The 19,402-nt window shown below is 39.6% G+C and overlaps 1 protein-coding gene across 1 annotated transcript; it reads left to right on the top strand.

Annotated features, from left to right (window-relative positions):
- Positions 1-5,513: 5,513 nt before the first annotated feature.
- synj2bp (synaptojanin 2 binding protein) lies at positions 5,514-14,090 on the top strand. Its single transcript, XM_070877884.1, has 4 exons — positions 5,514-5,553; positions 6,426-6,562; positions 7,978-8,073; positions 9,785-14,090. The coding sequence occupies exons 1-4, from the start codon at positions 5,514-5,516 to the stop codon at positions 9,899-9,901; spliced, it is 390 nt and encodes a 129-aa protein (XP_070733985.1). The 3' UTR covers positions 9,902-14,090.
- Positions 14,091-19,402: the final 5,312 nt, after the last annotated feature.

The following is a 19,402-nucleotide window of genomic DNA, read 5'->3' on the forward strand; positions in this document are numbered from 1 at the left end:
TGTGGAGGGATGTGATCGGGGCCCAGGAGAGCCGTGAGTTCGGGGACATGGGGAAGCACAGGCCATCCCACGCTGCGATATGTGTGCGCACTAGGTCCCTGCAGCAGAGCTGGTCTCCAGTCGTCATGGATAACCCTTGCCACTGGACCAAGACCTGACTGTCAAGCCCGTGTGGTGGCTGGTGTGCAACGGTCACCACACGTTAAAAAAAAATCCACGCAATGGCAGCTTTCACCCTTCAGGATGTAGTTCAGGACCATGGAATATAAGGTCCTTCATTGAAATACCTGTGAACTCATCCTTTTTTAGCGTGGAAGCAAGTCATCTTCGTTTCAAGGGACTGTCTATGATGATGGTATATAGAAGATTTTTTTTTTGTTTTTACTAGGTACACACCATTTATATATTAGTTGCTATTGGCTGTATATTAAATTTAGAAGAAATTTTGTTGGAAGAAAACAAGTACATAATTCAAGTTTTGATAAATATGTACTGAATATTCGCACTAGTTTTTATCCTAATGGAGTAATAGCGGAATTACTCGACCACTGCAGTCAGAAGTAGGTTACATTGGAAAACACAGTGCTTTCATTTACATAACGAAACCTAAGCAGATGTTTGATAAGTCACCGACGTCTCATTTAGTTTATCAACTAGAGTTCTTCCAGAAATATTGATTTGCACCACAGATGAGCTTCTAATGGTAAATTAAAGTGGCCTCTTTAACCATGCCCTGACAGCCCCATCGTTCAAGTCTATCTCCACTTTCACCCTCTTAAACCTGGCCCACCTTACATCACTAAAATGGGAGCCTCCTCTTGCTATATTTCCACTTCTCTACACCCTCTAGCCTCCACTCTCTTAAAACCCCTTCACCTGATCTCACCTATCACCCTCTTTGACCCGCTGGTTGCTATAACTCCCCTTACGGCCAGACACCATAGACTTGTAAGAGCTCTGATCCGCCACCAGCTTTGGGTCTTTCACCCGATCCATGGTTATCTGGCCGATACCTCCTCTCTTTTCCCCCCGCCCCCCCCACCCCAATCTGGACCTCCTTCCCAACTGATGGCCTGGTCTCCTCTCCTCCTCCAGCACGTGGTCAGTACAATGGCTGTGATCCCCCTGCTCCCCCCCCCCCATTCTGAACCTCAGTGCACCGCTGCCCCCCCCCCCAATGCCTGCCCTCAACTAAGCCTTGGATCACCTACCATCAAGGGCGCTACCCAGCGCCAAGCCGGCGGCCAACACCTCGTTGTAGGCAATTAGGCCCATGTAGCAGTGCCTGGTCTCCAGTTGTCCTGGACCCCCTTGTCACTGCACTAAGACCTCGCTCAGCTAACCCCATGTAGTAGCTGGCGTCACCCCATGTTAAAAGAAATCAAGCACTGGCATCTTCCACTCCTCTAACATGAAGTTCGGGACCTGGAACGTCAAGACCCTCATGGACAACCCCAACAGCGACAGACCGGAATGCCGCACCGCCATAGTTGCACGGGAACTTGGATGCTTTGGTATCGACATCGCAGCCCTAAGCGAGACCCGGTGGGCAGGGGAAGACCAGCTCAAGGAACAAGGTGGAGGTTACACTTCTGGAAAGGGAAACCAGAGGCAGAACGCTGCCTCCACGGAATCTGCTTCCCCATCAAAAATGAGCTGGTCGACCGCCTCAAAGATTCCCCCTGCGGGACTAACGAACGCCTCATGACGCTTCGACTCATAGAAACATAGAAACATAGAAAATAGGTGCAGGAGTAGGCCATTCGGCCCTTCGAGCTTGCACCGCCATTCAATGAGTTCATGGCTGAACACGCAACTTCAGTACCCCATTCCTGCTTTCTCGCCAAACCCCTTGATCCCCCGAGTAGTAAGGACTGCATCCAACTCCTTTTTGAATATATTTAGTGAATTGACCTCAACAACTTTCTGTGGTAGAGAATTACACAGGTTCACCACTCTCTGGGTGAAGAAGTTTCTCCTCATCGCGGTCCTAAATGGCTTACCCCTTATCCTTAGACTGTGACCCCTGGTTCTGGACTTCCCCAACATTGGGAACATTCTTCCTGCATCTAACCTGTCTAAACCCGTCAGAATTTTAAACGTTTCTATGAGATCCCCTCTCATTCTTCTGAACTCCAGTGAATACAAGCTCAGTTGATCCAGTCTTTCTTGATATGTCAGTCCTGCCATCCCGGGAATCAGTCTGGTGAACCTTTGCTGCACTCCCTCAATAGCAAGAATATCCTTCCTCAAGTTAGGAGACCAAAACTGTACACAATACTTCAGGTGTGGCCTCACCAAGGCCCTGTACAACTGTAGTAACACCTCCCTGCCCCTGTACTCAAATCCCCTCACTATGAAGGCCAACATGCCATTTGCTTTCTTAACCGCCTGCTGTGCCTGCATGCCAACCTTCAATGACTGATGTACTATGACACCCAGGTCTCGCTGCACCTCCCCTTTTCCTAATCTGTCACCATTCAGATAATAGTCTGTCTCTCTGTTTTTACCACCAAAGTGGATAACCTCACATTTATCCACATTATACTTCATCTGCCATGCATTTGCCCACTCACCTAACCTATCCAAGTCACTGTGCAGCCTCATAGCATCCTCCTCGCAGCTCACACTGCCACCCAACTTAGTGTCATCCGCAAATTTGGAGATACTACATTTAATCCCCTCATCTAAATCATTAATGTTCAATGTAAACAGTTGGGGCCCCAGCACAGAACCTTGCGGTACCCCACTAGTCACTGCCTGCCATTCTGAAAAGTACCCATTTACTTCTACTTTTTGCTTCCTGTCTGCCAACCAGTTCTCAATCCACGTCAGCACACTACCCCCAATCCCATGTGCTTTAACTTTGCACATTAACCTCGTGTGTGGGACCTTGTCGAAAACCTTCTGAAAGTCCAAATACACCACATCAACTGGTTCCCCCTTGTCCATTCTACTGGAAACGTCCTAAAAAAAAATCGTCCTATCCCAGAACCAGTGCGCCACAGTCATCAGTGCTTACACCCCAACACTCGATGCAACAGATGAGGCCAAAGAGGGTTTTTACTCCAACCTCTCAAAATCCCTGACCTGCATCCCCGCGGGCGACAAACTGATCCTCCTCCAGTTCGACTTCTGTTCCGCTCTCCTCACACCGTCTGAGAGCAACCTTGAGGTTATTTTCATTCCATTTTTAGGCATGGGCCTGACCCTGAATATTGACAAGACCTTTTGACCTATAGAGGTTTCCCATAAAACTTAATAACTAATAAGGCTTCTAGTTCTTTGTCATGATTCTTGTTTCAAAAACCCACCTTAAAGATGTCTTCCGATTTTGGTCACGTCATCATTTATACCTTTTCGAAGATGCTTTTCCTTAGAATTCCTTTGATCTCTCTGTCTCTATTCTCTTGGGTACAATCAATACAAAGCCCAGTCCTCTATCCTTTGAACTTATGAAGCCAAACCAGAGCTTTCTCTCCTCAACCGTTGTTTATGACATAGCAAACTGCATGTGTTTGTTAATTCCTACAAACTTTCTTCGATTCTAAGCCTTTTCTATACAAATTGTCTTTAAAAAATACAAACAACAAACTGAAACTTGAAAACCACAGATAATTAGCATTTTTAAGCATTCCCAATCATTCTAAGGAAACACCTCATCTGTAGTTCAAAACAACGATTTAAAACACAGCATCCACATCATTTTTATACATTTTTAGGCATCCTTAGTTTCGAACATATTACCACTATCATCAGCCTTTTGCCCGACACTACAAGCCACCAACCCACCATCATTCCTTTTGTCATTCAATCTCAACTGCCTTCCACCCTGGCACAGATCTTCCCTTTTTTCCCCTCCCCTCCCCCTTTCCCTGCCTCTGTAGTTAAAACCTGTTACATCTCTCATTTTTTTCAGTTCTGGTGAAAGATCATCAACCTGAAACGCTAACTCTGTTTCTCCCTTCTCGGATGCTGCCTGATCTGAGTATTTCCAAACATTTTTTGTTTATATTTCAGATTTCCAACATCCACAATATTTTGCTTATGTAACTCACTTATATCCACCTGCTTAGTGTTCCCCCTCCATGTTTCCATTCAAAACTCCCTTCTGCTGTCTCATTTATACTCCTTCTCTTGCTAATCCTATACCAAATATAGCCACAGTAAAATATTTGCAGCCAAACAGCAGCATCCATAAAAACTTAAACGAAAAACAACAAATGCAGAAAGACAACTTCAGTATAAAAAAAAATAAACCAAAGTCACCAAACACAGGCAGAACAGGAACAAGGATACAAAACAAACCAAATTAATCATAACTTATTCTATAATCACATTTATATAGAATTCAGTATAATTGAATTACATACTAACATTGATTTATTTTCATCATAATTATATATAATTCCAAATAATTACTTTATTTTCTAACATCTGACTTCCTGTGAACAATGCACTATGAAGTACATATTTAGATGTACAGTTTTATAAGGACGCCAGTATTATACCCTGGAATGCAGAATGTGTTTTGCTGATGAGGTTAAGCTGTGTTCCTTTTAAGGCCAACTTTGTAATATTGGGCCAGATCTTGCTCGAAAAACAGCGTGTTATCGACCCAGTTATTAATATACAAATCGCTGAGTTGCGAATCTCCAGAATAGACTTGCCTGTCGATTTACTCCGCTCCACGGTTTGCTTCACGCAACTGGCTTCCTTGCTAATTTTAAGAACTTGCTGGATTTTCACATTAATTGCCCATTAAACTCGCCACAGACAGTTAAGTCTGGTCATTAATAGTGCAAGTCTTTCTAACGACGTGAAAATTGTTGATGTAATGCCAATCAAACTCTCTGGCCTAGAATTGAACAATTTAAACTGTGGAGTCTCCGTTCTTCAAGTGTTAAATTGTTCTTGGAGATTTTTAAAATGTCAAACTGAGAAACGCAATTCATTACTGAAGTTACACTCTGCTCCAAGTGAGAGTTGATTGAAGTGTAATGCAAATTTAGACTGTAAAACTGTTTAAGATCAGAGCTGAATGCTGGTGTATAGGAGGGGGATTCTTAGCATCGTTGCAGCTGATGATCCCAGCTGGTTGGTTCTTCAAGATTGTTGGGAAAAATTTGAACTTACCATTTTGAAAATAAGGACCTATGCAAAAAAAGACGGCTGATGCAAGTCCCTAAGGTGTCCGTAATTTCTAGGTTTCACTGTATTTTAGTCAGCTGCTATTGTGTAAAGAAATTGCATGAATCACCAGTGGTGGGTTCCAACAAGGAAACTATTGAGCAGCATATTCTCAGTTGGCCGTGTACTTTCACTTGCATTACTTGCCAATCTCTTGTGTACAAAATCTAATCGGCAATCATTTTACGCATGTCGATACATTGTAAAAGTGATTGGAATAGGAAATTTAGAATAAGTAATTACTAGACAAATTGGCCCAGATTGTGTTATCAAAATAACAGAGGCTAATAGCACCTTCAGGCAAGGGGCAGACTTGCGGTTAAATGTCAGTATCGAAAAGTGCTGTCCGGCTTCACGGAAAAGGTATCTCGGAAAAGGCGCCTGTTCCCCATTCATTTGCATTGAATGTTGAGACGTTGCAGTATTTGCACAGTAGATAGGAACTAAATTCACCACAAAGTTAAGTGTTTTCATTACAAGTGCAAGTACCCTTTTAATGGTGTGATGAGTGTTACTGCCAATCAACTTGTCTGGCACAGAAAATTTACTGTTTAGTGTGTGGCGTCTCATTCCTTCAGGTTTTAGTTGTTCGAGATTTTTAAAATGTCATCTTAAAAGTATATATTTTTTACTTTTGTCTCTTTTTCCCTCAATCCAATCTTTCTTTTTCTATACCTGATTTGACATTGAATTTACCCATTCTAATTTACACTTCTTTCTTTGTTGATCCTCTGCTTATTTCTCAATCCTTCAATCTAATTGTTTAAGGAAATGCACAGTTGCTTGCCCTGTTCACTCAGGTCAGCAAAATGGGGGCCATCAGCTAATGGCTGAACCAAGAGTCTAAATATTTAAATGTTTCAAATAGGTGAATGTGCTTCAATCCTGCTAGGACAGTATAGAATGTGCTCTATTAACAAAATAATGATTCCAATGTAGGGTACACCATGTGAATGTACTTTTACTTTTTGTTCATTGTTATTAGAGTTTGCCACAGGAATTTTCTTTTGAGTGTTCTATGCACTTAAAATTGATTCAACCTGTTCACACAATATAAATGTCCTGTTCAAAGTTCCTCAAAGGTTGCTGTTGAATGGCTGTTTTATTGAAGAAATTTAGATTATTGCAAATGTTCACTTTATTTGAGAAATTTATGATGCAACCATCACTGGCAAATACTGATAATTTTGATTTTCCCGTGTACTGAGTTTATTTGTGGCCTTGTTTTTCTATAGGGCTGGGATTCAATATTATTGGAGGAACTGATCACCAGCACATTTGTAATGACAGTGCAATCTATGTAAGCAAAATTAAAGAAGATGGACCTGCAGCTCTTGATGGGCGTTTAAAGAAACAAGACCAAATCGTAGCAGTAAGGCATCTAACATGTTTTATTTTGAACACTCCATGGGGATGATTTTAACTTTGAGCGATAGTGTGATATCGGATCGGCAACCACTCTTGGTTTCCTTTCCATTGGTGTCATAGCAGGCGGCTGATCTGGCATCGCCCATTTTACATTATTGGCAAAAGTTTAAAAATCCCCATCCCACCCCCTGTATAGACTGCTTTAACTTCTAGACTGACTAAATCAGAATTCCCCTGTAAGGAGGCAGAAGTTTGTGTTGGTGCTTTGCAACAAAAGAAGAAAATTGACTGATATAATTAATTATCTTTCACGAATCATAAGAAATAGGAGCAGGAGTAGGTCATACGGCCCCTCGAGCCTGCTCCACCATTCAATAAGATCATGGCTGATCATCGACCTCAACTCCACTTTACCGCCCAATCTCCATATTCCTTGATTTCCCCTAGAATACAAATATCTATCTCGGCCTGGAATATGCTCAAAGACTTGGCATCCACAGCCCTCTGAGGCAGAGAATTCCAAAAATTCACAACTCTGAGTGAACTTTCTCCTCATCTCGGTCTTAAATGGCCGACCCCTTATCTTGAGACTATCTACCCTGTCAATCCCTTCCAGAATCTTGTATGTTTCAATCAGATCACCTCTCATTCATCTAAACTCGAGTATTGGCCCATTCTACACAATTTCTCATCGTGACAGCCCTCTCATCCCCAAGGATCAATTTAGTGAACCTTCGATGCACTGCCTCCAAGGCAAGTATATCCTTCCTTGGATAAGGAGACCAAAAGTGTGCACAGTACTCCAGGTGTGGTCTCGCTGAGGCCCTGTACAATTGTCGCAAGACTTCCTTAGTCTTGTACTCCAACCCCCTTGCAATAAAGGCCAACATGCCATTTGCCTTCCTTATTCCTCACCTATGTGATGAACCTAGACGATGAGTGTTGGCAGACAACTTGATCGTGGCGGGCATCACAGCCACACCCAGCAGGAGTCACTGGATAGCATTCAGAAGTGGAACTGATACTCTTCCAACTCCACCCTGCCCGCCCCCCCCCCCGGGGCAACGCTCAAGGGCAATGAGGCCATTTATAGGACCCCTACTTACCCTGGCTGGGATCTGCTAACTCAGCACAGGCTATTAATGAACTTGGGACTTTCTATATTAAATTAAATGCTCCTGATCATACTTTTAAGTGTGAACACAATTGAAGCTAGCTTCCCAACTAAAATGATTTAATATTAGCTCCAGCTGGTGTTATGATTGTAGATAATTAATCTTTAGCTTTTGGGTTATGCAATTAGTTTTGCTACGTTAGACACATTAATCCCTTTACTGCCGCAGAACTGTGCTTTGATTTGTATAGACTGCACTTACCTCATCAGTAACTTTCTAAAATAAATTTCCTTTTGCCAATTAGATCAATGGGCGTGAGCTCTGTAACCTGACTCATCAGGAAGCAGTGGAAATATTTAGAAATTCAGGTGATGAGGTGACTCTGCTGGTTTTAAAAAAGGTAATGTGTGTGTGTGCACCAAGTCTGTGTGTGTTGGTTAGCCCAAATTTTACTTTAATTCCTTCACATGCTACTTACTGTCTTGCAAGGAACTTGTGGGGGAATATTATTTTTTGCCAAGTTTCTTGGAGGTGTTGACATTGTTTTGAATCTTCTCCAAGTCGCCACTTGACCGAAGTAATGACTCGTTAGTTATTGAATCAGCCTTGTTGTCCACCTTGGCACAATGGGAGTACATGTGTCGCTGAGTCAGAATGTCATGTATTCAAGTCCTACTCCAGAGACTTGAGCACATATTGTAGGCTGACGCTTCAGTGCAGTACTGAAGGAGTGCTGGACTGTCAAAGGTGCCATGTTTGGCAGAGATTTTAAATCATCTCAGGTGGATGTAAAAGGTCCTATGACACTATTTTCAAAGAAGAGAAAGGGTGTCTTGGTGTCCTGCCTAACATTTATCCCTCAACCATCATCACTAAAACAGATTATCTGGTCATTATATTATTGCTGTTTGTGGGATCTTGCTGTGCGCAAATTGGCTACTACGTTTCCTGCATTACTATAGAGACTACATTTCAAAAGTACTTAATTGGCTGTAAAGTGCTTCGGGCCTCCCTGAAGTCATGAAATCTGCTATATAAATGCAAGTTCTTTTGAAGTTGTTCTTTGAATCCTCTATTGGGAAGAATATGTATCAATGTTGGCAGCTATTAAACATTTTGCATTTCACAAAGCTGATGTTTATTAAGGAAGCATCCCTGCTACTGGCTATGGCTGATTATCTCTGCCACACATTTTAGTCTGCTTCAGTCGATGTATATTCAGTATGAAGGATCTGTCTCTTCTACTGATTCATAAAAGGGATAGACTAAGATTTTTTATTGAAGTCAATAGAAATTAAAAAATTGAGATGGAAAACGGGCTGCTAATTCGCTATCTCAAAAAGTCAAAATCTACCGCTGTTTAAAATCAGGGCTAATTAAAATTGTGGACAAAGGCCTTCAATTTAACAGAACAGTTTATTTTGATCATTCTTGCCAGTCAGCCCCTGTTTTGCAGGTTTCCGTATTCTGCAATGCCATGGTAAATAAGATGAGGAAAGTTACTCCCAATGTATTGTCGTTCTCAAAGTAACATTATCCTCAGTCTTTTGAACACTGAAAAATGATGAACTGTTGCTGGTTGCAAATTTGTGCAACAATATACCCTTCGGTGCTATAATGTCGTTGAGAATTTGTTAGCAGCCAAGTGGAAGATCCAAACTGTACAATAAACAGCCAAAGGCAAAACAGTTGTATTAAATTTATTCCCATTGGACACGCTAGATCCACTGGGAAAAGTTTGTTTACCTGCAAAAGTATCTCAAATTTAGCCTTCAACCTGGGCCTCTGAGGAATCAGTAAGTCACTTCACATATGATTGGTGTAAACTTATTGAAGACATTCCAGGCTTGCATTGGCCTGCTTTTTTGCTCACAAGTTCATTGATTTAAAAAGTTGTTTCGAAAATAAACCGTGCCGAACTGTATATTCACTGTCACAGGTTACTGCAAGTCCAGAAGCTATGATAGTTGGAAAAATATTTGCTATGTTAGCACCCAAAAAATTGATTACATTGAAGCCCAGGAAACGTGGATGTATTTTGAAAACCGAAAATGCAGTTTTGATCTTGTGTTTTATTGCAGTCCGCTAATATATTTAATGTTTTCTTTCAGATGAGAATCAAGAATAATCAAAACGACGAGTCTGCTTTATCACCACTAGTAGTGGCAGTACTGGGTATGACAGTGTTGGCAATGTTTGTATACGTGAAATATCGCCGTAGGTTATGAAGATACAAATACCCATGTCTTTTAATGTAGGCCAAAAATGTTTAATATCTGACATTTGCTGCTGCTTATTTGTGTACCTAGCCAGATATTCACTTTGAAATTTGTAAGCTACTTTAGGACCTTAAAGGGAATGCACACATCTATAGAATGCCTGAGTCCGATAAGTTGCATCTTTCTCCTTTTTATATCCTGGATATAATTTTTGTGAACAACCAAATAAAGATCTCCTGTAATCAGAGGACACAAACATGAATGATGGTGCAACTTATACACTGGAATGTTTTTAAAGATAGGTCTTAGAAGGTTCTGCAGGAGTAATCGATCCGCAAAGATTTCATAGCTAGAAAGCATGAAAAACATTAAAGATTAAAATTTCTTAGAAATTTGATCACATTTCAGTGTGTAGACACACTGGAGCAGAGCCGGTTTAGAATCCAGTTTAGTAATCTATATTCTGGCAGTTAATATCTCCCAAAAGCTGATTGAACACAAATAACTTACAGAAACAAACAGTTGAGAAATGTATTGGTAAATGTAACACCTGCACTATTTGTCTGTTGGGATAGAATCACATTTTTCAAAATGTAGTGGTCAAAATATTTTAAAGCCTTTAAAACAGTACGGACCAAATAGTTTTTCACTTGGCAAATTTCCAATACTTTAACCATAGTAATTTACAAATCTGTATAATCGGAGACAATTTTACAATTTTCACTAGGTTGTCTTATTGACAAAGTGCATGAACATAACTAGAATCAACTTCTATGAGAATGTGCCAGTGTAAGGATTTACAGTGTGCTCACTGTGTTATTTGATTTGTTTTTTCTGTCTTCATAAGCGTCACTACAGCATTTGCACATAAATCATGTACCCGAGTAATTTTGTGTACTATAATCATGTTACCCAATTAACAAAGTGAAATGAGTTTTGTTGTGGGATGCTGTTACCAGCCTGCGTAGTGCCCATGTAAAAGTATTCCAACAGAGGTCTGTACTGTATTTCAGTTTGGAAGTCTTGCTGCACTCGTAGGTTTACTTCATAATGTTGCAATGACCTCACAAAATCCAAGATATTCATATATTGGAGCTGTAATGGGGGAAACTATCCAGTGCTTATTTTACTCTTTTTACTATCTCTATTTCCATGAAAGTTAATTTACCGTTACAGCTGTATGGCTTTCAAAATGGTTATTGCCGACTGATGAAGTAGATGCTATAAATAGATTTGTGCAAGACCCAGCTTATGTCCAATAGTTTAGTCAGACTAAATGCTAATGTTGGACAAATCCCTAGAACACTAGTTCTGCACACGCACATGGACATTCCATAGCCACAACTGTTTTGTGCCTCTTTCAGGTAAGTGCTGCACAATTTCTGCAGGCACAGCTAAACCTGTAGTTCTTCTGCATTAAGTGCTTAAAATGAGCACTGTAGTGCAACACCTTAGGCTGCTGGATACAATTCATATCAAAAGTTGCAATAGGCTATTGACAAGCCTGCTTAAGTTACACTTCCTTCGCTGGCTGATCACCAAGTAGTGGTGAAGATTGTGGATGAGTCTCTGGGCTGAACTGCTGTTCCAGTTGGAAGAGACCCATGCAGCTTATTGCCAACAAGCTGAATAATGGGAAGAATTTCTTTTTCCAAAAACCTTGCCAAATGTTATCAGTTCTTTGGGATATACTACAGGACTCCTGAACAACAATATAATCCTATGTGTGCAGGAGTCACAAACCTAAATGTGACTGTTATTGAGACTATCTATGGCCTACCAAAATTATATACTTTGTCTCCCTTTGCTATCCAATCATTTTAATATTCAAATGTCACTTGCTTGGCAATGTGTACTAATTATGGACTGAAATACATGTTTGGTTGAAAAATTAAATAGACACTGTGTGGTAATGGTAACTGACACACACTTCAGCGCAGTGTTTTTAAATGTGCTGTGCAGCATCCATGTTGCTCCCCTTTTTAGGTTCCACTATCCTCAAAGGGGAATAGAAGGATGATGTGCTTCCACTTTTTTTGGCAGTATCACTCTTTTGCCAGGAATGCATGAAAATGGGCAAAGTTGACTTTCCCCGAGTTTGCCCCCTGTTGCTAAAATGCATAGGGCTCAGTGCACTGAAACATTAATACTGTGCTATTTTTCTGGCATCTTTTGGCCTAAAATGATGGACACGATACAGCCTTGAATCTGTATTTTTTTTGTTTATGTACTTTTAGCTTTTGTTAATTTTTAACAATATATTGTTATCAAACAAACATTGGTCATGGGAATTTCATGGCAATTTTTGTTCTGATTCAAAACCCCTTTAAATAAATGTACTTTAAAGAAAAAAAATCCAAATTTTGTACCAAATATTTTAACTGGCACGGTGCTTTTATAATGCTGTCTTCCTACTTTAGCCCAAATCAGGTAGGCCTTCTAGAACCACACCAAATATAGAGATCTCTGGGATTGTACATATTAGACCAATAGAATGTACACCGTGTTTTTTGAATTGTAATGTACATAGAAATTTCAATCCATCTTCATAATCTGGATATCAAGTCTGTGTGGTTTGAATAGCAAATGAGCAAAGTTTTACATGTTATAGTCAAAGGAAGATTGTCTTAATTTTCAGTGAAATTCCACAGGAACCTGTTCAGTAGTAGTGCCAAGGACTTTGCAGAGGGATTTTCAACTGTACATGCAAATTCTTGCGATAGTGTTTGAATGTGTAGGTACTTTTCTGGAACAGACCTCAATGTGAAGTATATCTTAACAGTAGATACGATCTCTTTCTATAAGAGCCCGATTGCAAATTCAAATTGGCATTGCATGCAGTCGTAAGTGACAACCAACCAATAACTACACTGTACATACAGAGCCCTGTTATGAAACTTTTGTCTAATTAAAGCACATGTCTTAACTAATGCCTTGATCAGCTCGCTGTTCCTGGCTCCAGTACAGAACCTTTTGTAGTTTAATACTATGCCAAAGGTGAAGGTGGTAGATGGGGATGTATTTGTTTTGTATATAATTATCAAGGTTTCAGTACTGAAGTAAACATGAGACAATAAACATTGTAATATCAGTACACCCCACCCTTGTATGCTGGTACTATCTTTATTGTTTGCTTCTGGATACACTTTAATTTCTTAGATTCTAGTATTTTATCTAGCCTGTATCTTGTTTTGAAACCTGTAAACTGCTTGGCTTCCAAGAACTCTTGCAAGGATGCAGATGATTTTTAGGTCTCAAGACACTGTAAATGGGTAACTGAATTGGGAAAAATAAGTGTATAATTTTGTGTTTTTAAACAAATCTTTTAAGAAAACCTGTAGCAGATCTGGTAAAAATATTTAAAACCAATAATGACACTTTTTACATAAAATATTTGTTTGAACAGAAATGCTTTGTCGCCAGTTTAATCCTAAACTTGTTCAAGCTACAAGGGGTTAACAGTAGTCACGTATATGGCAACTTTTGTTTAATTAATTTTCAATACTAAAAATACGAGCTAATATATTGGTATATAAATCTTCATTTGGTGTAACAGATCATTGATAACTTCATCTAAAAAATGTAGTCTTTTGTTATATGCTGCCTTTGCTTTATCTATATCCACCAACTGCTGAGACTGTTCTTTTCCTGGTGCCAGTGCCAACTGTGGGAATGATGCCAAATGCTGCCTTTTGTAGTGAAGGAGTTTCTTTTTAATTAGGTTTTAATATCCATTTCAGTGTAGTTTCACCTTTTCTATTAACATGAAAATAAAACTGCTAGAACTGACTATTTTAATTGATGTGTGCAATCAATGTGTTAATAAAACCACATCCTTTTTGTCGATGTGTTGCCTAGATTTGTAATCAAAATGGTCACTTTGGTCATAAAGTTTGATTTTATATATAGTAAGTGTGTAGGCCTGAAGTGCTGATTAACTTTGAAAAAAGCATAATGGTGCAAAAATATAGTCTTTATGACTACAGTAATGTTAATGAGCATGCTGTGAAGGTCGGATCTGTAACACTACCAATGCAGTCTAGGCATTTGAACAAAAATGGATGCTTTGCAACAATTATGACTGCTGCAAAACAAATGTCTCCAGATAAAAATGTTATATTTATGTATAATTGTGTACAGGAGATGCCTGAAATAGAACTGTTACTGTAATGCTATTCATAAAGTTACTTGCCAATTATTTGCTTTTTTTTAAAAAAAGAATCTGTGTCTTATTTACTCTGATGTGTCCAACCTTGGAAGTGAACTGTACAATCTTTCTATTACAACTCTTGCAAAGCTGATGGAATTCACATACAATTCCCCAGTACTTCCGTAAGAGCATAAATCTGGTAAATAGCAGCTTGCTAGCTAGTTTCTGTATTGATCTTTGCATAAAATTAGATGAAGTGATGAAATTTTTCACATTGTAAGGAAACAGCATCTCAAAACTAACCAATATTAAGATGTGGTGATTTGATGATGTGTATTAAAGTTTAAATAATGTGTTGATTGGGAAGAAGTTACATAAAGCAAAACTCTTGACTATTTGAGTTTATTCAAAAGCCATTCTAAATTGGATAGTGAGCTGTGTGTGAAAGTCGTACGTGTGACTTACTCCTAATATGTTTTTTTTTTTGCAGTTGTCCCATCTCTGAAGGCTAGTTTCTAATTGATTCTAACTGGTTAGTTATGCCATAGATGTTTATTTCTATCTTCAGTAACTGAAGTAGATCAAGTCTAGGCCAATTGTGTATCATTTGTATTGGGGTAATTAATGTAATGTATCAAGTTTTTAATGCAAGAATATGAGCAATTTTCATTTTCAAATTTGTTTATCCACATTCTTCATCTCTAAGACAAAAGCATGGGATTGATGTATGGCACCTCAAAGCTCAACTTTTTTAGAAGCATTTAAACTCTGTTCTTTTCAAAAGTAGGCATGCTGTGACTCCCACAAATATGAAAGCATACACAAATACTGCATCAACTTTACTGTCTCAATTATTATGAGATACTGAGATACTTCTGGTTTCTCCTACCAGTCCCCTCACCACTCCCCCTCTCTCTTCCCCCCCCCCCCCCCCCCCCTGCTGCCAGCCATCACTCCATGCAAATAGACTAATCTGTATGAGTATTGGTCACAATTGTTCTGAAAAAGTGTATTGCAGTGGGTGGAAAGTGGACACTTCTGTGCACACTAATCAGACTGCTGAAGCAGCACATATTAAAATCATAAATTCATATTGAATGTTTAAGGGACGATCTGTGAATCTACCCATATAACAAAGTGATGCGGGGGGTGGGGGAGGAAGAAAAATGAGTAGGAAAGAGATAATGGACTTACATGCATGATGTACCGTGGCTGGGAAAAGGAGTATGGGAATAATTGTTGGCAAAGAAAGCATCCATATTCTGGCAGTAGATCATAGAAAGTGATTATTGGAAATTTCCTTTGGGAAATCTGTTCAGGGAAGGCTTACTAGATTTAACGATTCTGTTCATCTCTTGCTGCCCTTTATTCATGAAGTACTAATTTGGCTATTTTTGCTTTTCTGTCTTGACTGATGTACATTACTGATCTGGTATCGGACTAAATTATCCACAATCTGCCACGTGGTCTTGCTTTTCTTTTTAATTGCACATATAATTCACCATTTTGCGTGCTTGGTTTCGGAAAGGTGCAGGACTCATCTGGGATGGCTATGCAAGTACTTTATACCTGAACACATAGGTAGAGTGAACCTGCCTTATGAGTGGCCAAATACTGACTAAGAGAAAATGAGCAGTGGGAAGCCTTCAAAGAGGAGGTGGTTCAGGTACACATTCCCACAAGGAACGGGAGGGCATCTAAAGCTCGAGCTATCTGTATGACTAAAGATACTGAGATTAAAATGAAACAGAAAAAGGAGGCTAATAATAAATGTCAGGCTCATAGTGCAGTAGGGAGCCAAGCTGAACAAAAGTAGAGGAGAAGTGAAAAAGGAAATAAGGGGCAAAGAGTATGAGAATAGATTAGCTTGTAAAATAAAAGGGAACCCTAAAATCTTTTGTAAATATATAAATAGCAAAAGAGTAGTCGAAGGAAGGGTGGGGCTGATTGGGGGCCAAAAAGATCTTGTGGAGGCAGGGTGCATAGCTGAGTTACTAAATGAGTACTTGGCATCTATCTTCAAAGATGATGCTGCCAATATCACAGTAAAGCGGGAGGTAGCAGAGAAATTATATAGGACTCAGATAGAGGAAGTACTTAAAAGGTTGGCAGTGCTCAAAGTAGAAACGTTCCCCTGTCCAGATGGAATGCATCCCAGGTTGCTGAGGGAAGTAAAGGTGAAGATAGCGGAGGCTTTGGCCACAATCCTCCTTGGATATAGAAATTGTGCCTGAGGACTGGAAGGTTGCAAATGTTTACACCCCTGTTGAAAAAAGGCAGCTACGGTCAGTGATGGGGGGGGGGGGAAACTTTCAGAGACAAAATTAATTGTCACTTGGAAAAATATGGGTTAATAATCGACCAGCATGAATTTTTTTAAAGTGGAAATCGTATTTGACTAACTTGATTAAGTTCTTTGATGAAGTGATTGGGCGGGTTGACGAAGGTAATGCAGTTGATATAAACATTTTCTGTTTTTATTTCAGATTTCCAGCATCTGCAGTATTTTGCTTTTGCATTATAGAAGCTGGGGTTGTTCTACTTAGAGCAGAGATTAATAGAGGTGTTCAAAATCATGAAGGGGTTTGATGAGAGTAAAAAGGAGAAACTGCTTCCAGTTACAGAAGGGTCAGTAAGCAGAGGACACAGATTTACGGCAATTGGCAAAAGAACCAGAGGTGACATTTTTCATTTTTTTACAGTTATGATCTGAAATGCACAGTTATGATCTGAAAGGGTGGTGGAAGCAGATTCAATAGTAACTTTCAAAAGGTAAGTGAAGAAATACTTGAAAAGGAAAAATTTGCTGAGCTATGGGGAAACAGCAGGGGAGTGGTCTAATTGGACTGTATTTTCAAAGGCAGACACAATGGGCTAAATGGCCTTCTATGCTGTATTCTATGATTCTAAGTATGTTTTAAAAAAAAAATAGGTCACTTTATTTAAAGCAAAGGGAACTTGTTGGTCCTTATGAATGTGTGCTGGAGTCCCCTGTAGGTTAGGCCAAGAGTTTTCTTTTAAATGGGCCACAAACAAGATTAGATTTCCTTAAAAGGGGGAGGTTTTTAGTGTTTTGAGCTTTTAGTAGAAGAGGTGTGTCATTCTAAATTGCAGTTGCTCTGTTGGCACGTTTAGATTGCAGAATCACTTCAGCGGTTGTGCAATATTGTCTTAAACTTCAGGTAGGTGGAAACCACTCTATTGAATTGTGGGGCAAATTCCACAGTCGGCGGATCAGAGACACAAATAAGCATGTGCAATTTTTAAGTTATGATTGGTAACTTTGCTTCCGTCTGTAGCTGAGGAATGTGCGAGGGACCAGTGACTGCTTTACTTGTCAATAACGGCAGGCAAAACAAATGCCAGTGGTCAAAAAACATGGCTACCTCTTGATGGCAAAACTGTCTGGAGGCGCCTGCAGAAACAATCTCATTGAATGTCAGAACAGGCTTGAGGGGCTGAATGGTCTACTCATGTTCCCACATTTGGCGGGTCCTGCGTCCTTTGGAGATAGCAGTGCTTCCTTGTTCACCGTACTGTTAATGCTATTGCAATTGCTGAGCGGTAAATGCATGCTCCATATAGCTCACTTAAATACTTGTTGGAGAGTTTAGGACAAGGGGACATAACCTCAAAATCAGAGCCAAGCCATTCAGGAGATAAGTTATGAAACACTTCTTCACATAAAGGGCACTGGAGCGTGTCTCCCACAAAAAACAGATGGTGCTAGCTTGATCATTTTAAATCTGTGATTGATGGATTCTTGTTAGCAAAGGTTATTATGGGATATGGAGCCAAGGCAGGTAAATGGAGTGAGGATACAAATCAGCCATAATCTCACTGAATGGTGGAACAGGCTCGAGGGGCTGTATGGTTTACTCCTATTCCGATGAAAGGATTTTACAAGACAGCTGTCACATTGTTAGCATGTACCATCAGGATCAGATGCCAACCTGCCCATGGCAACACCCAATGTCAGTGCTGGCAACAATAGCTATTTATCAGTTGACCCAGGAGGCGGGCTCAAAATGAAATTTCTTCCCAAAGGTGAGGTTTTTATTTTGCTACTGATGGTACTGATGTCCGGTTGTTTACTGCACTTTCTCTAATGGCAAGAGTATTGTTGGAGGCAAGACTGCAAAATAGATAAAGTAGGAGTTTAGGTAAAACTATTGCACGATAGTGCTTTTAAGATTAAGCATGCAATTAATCTACTGGGCTGAGCAATTTAGGCTGAGTTGCAAAGAATCAGATTATAGGCCTAAACAGGCTGTTAAAAAAAAAAAACGTCTTTACAAGGCTCTAGAGTCTAATGCAAATCAATTTGGCCAATCCTGATTAAGATGCATATGTTTTGTGTATAAAACTGCTGCTATTCATAGAAATAGATACGTGAGAAATAAAACAGAACCAACTTATGCTTTTGTTTAAGCAAGCTCACTTGGTCCATGATCATTTAAAATCAAATTCCATGTCCTTCTGAATCCTGTTAAATAGCTGTGTGAACAGTCTTCAATGCAGTTAACAGTATTGGTTAACATAAGAAACAATGAATCCTTCATTACTGGGATTTGTTTGGGCAATGGTATTCCAACTAGTTACTCTACACCTGCAAGAAGTCTTAACTGAGTATTATCTTTGTGTGTTTTTAAATTATCAAAATAATCATGATTTTTATCAGTGTTTTTTTGAGTTGGGATGTGGTATCTCCTATACCCAAGGATATCAGATTGCACTGTATAATGGTCATTTTAAAACACATTTTCTGGTAATCTAAGACTAGAGAAAATTGCTCTGAAAGAAGCAAAAGTAGCATCAAAAGGTGAGGTTTAGAGATGCTGTCCTCATGTTGTTTTAGATGGAAGAAAATTAGCCTCTAAGGATAAGGGATGTGCAACCAACAAAATGTGTAAAGCATGGGACTAGATAGCAAAGGTGTCATGCACTTGGGATGAAGTCGAAGGGATGTTTAATGCTAGAACTGTAGGTCAAGCAAGGGGTGCTACTCAAAATTTCTCAACTACATTTTCCACAAACACGACAGCAGGCAACATTTACATTTATCTCTATCAATACCATTATTCTAACAGCACTTATGAATTGAAGTAATCCAATGAGAATTCTAAAGAAAATAAAGAACAGTAATGAGAAGAAAAAAGACCTTATGCTCTTAGCTTTCACATACTCTTTAATACAATTAACTACTCAGCCGTCTAATGATCATGTGCTATATTGGGGGGGAGGAGGGAGGGATGGAGGGAAAGAAAGAAAGAGAGGTGAGCAATGACTATTAACTACATGTATGAACAAGCCTGAAACATCCATCAGAAATAAATATATGCAAAATATCTTGTCACATG

The sequence above is a fragment of the Pristiophorus japonicus genome, chromosome 4, assembly GCF_044704955.1.
Source record: "Pristiophorus japonicus isolate sPriJap1 chromosome 4, sPriJap1.hap1, whole genome shotgun sequence".
NCBI classification, from domain to species: Eukaryota; Metazoa; Chordata; class Chondrichthyes; family Pristiophoridae; genus Pristiophorus; species Pristiophorus japonicus.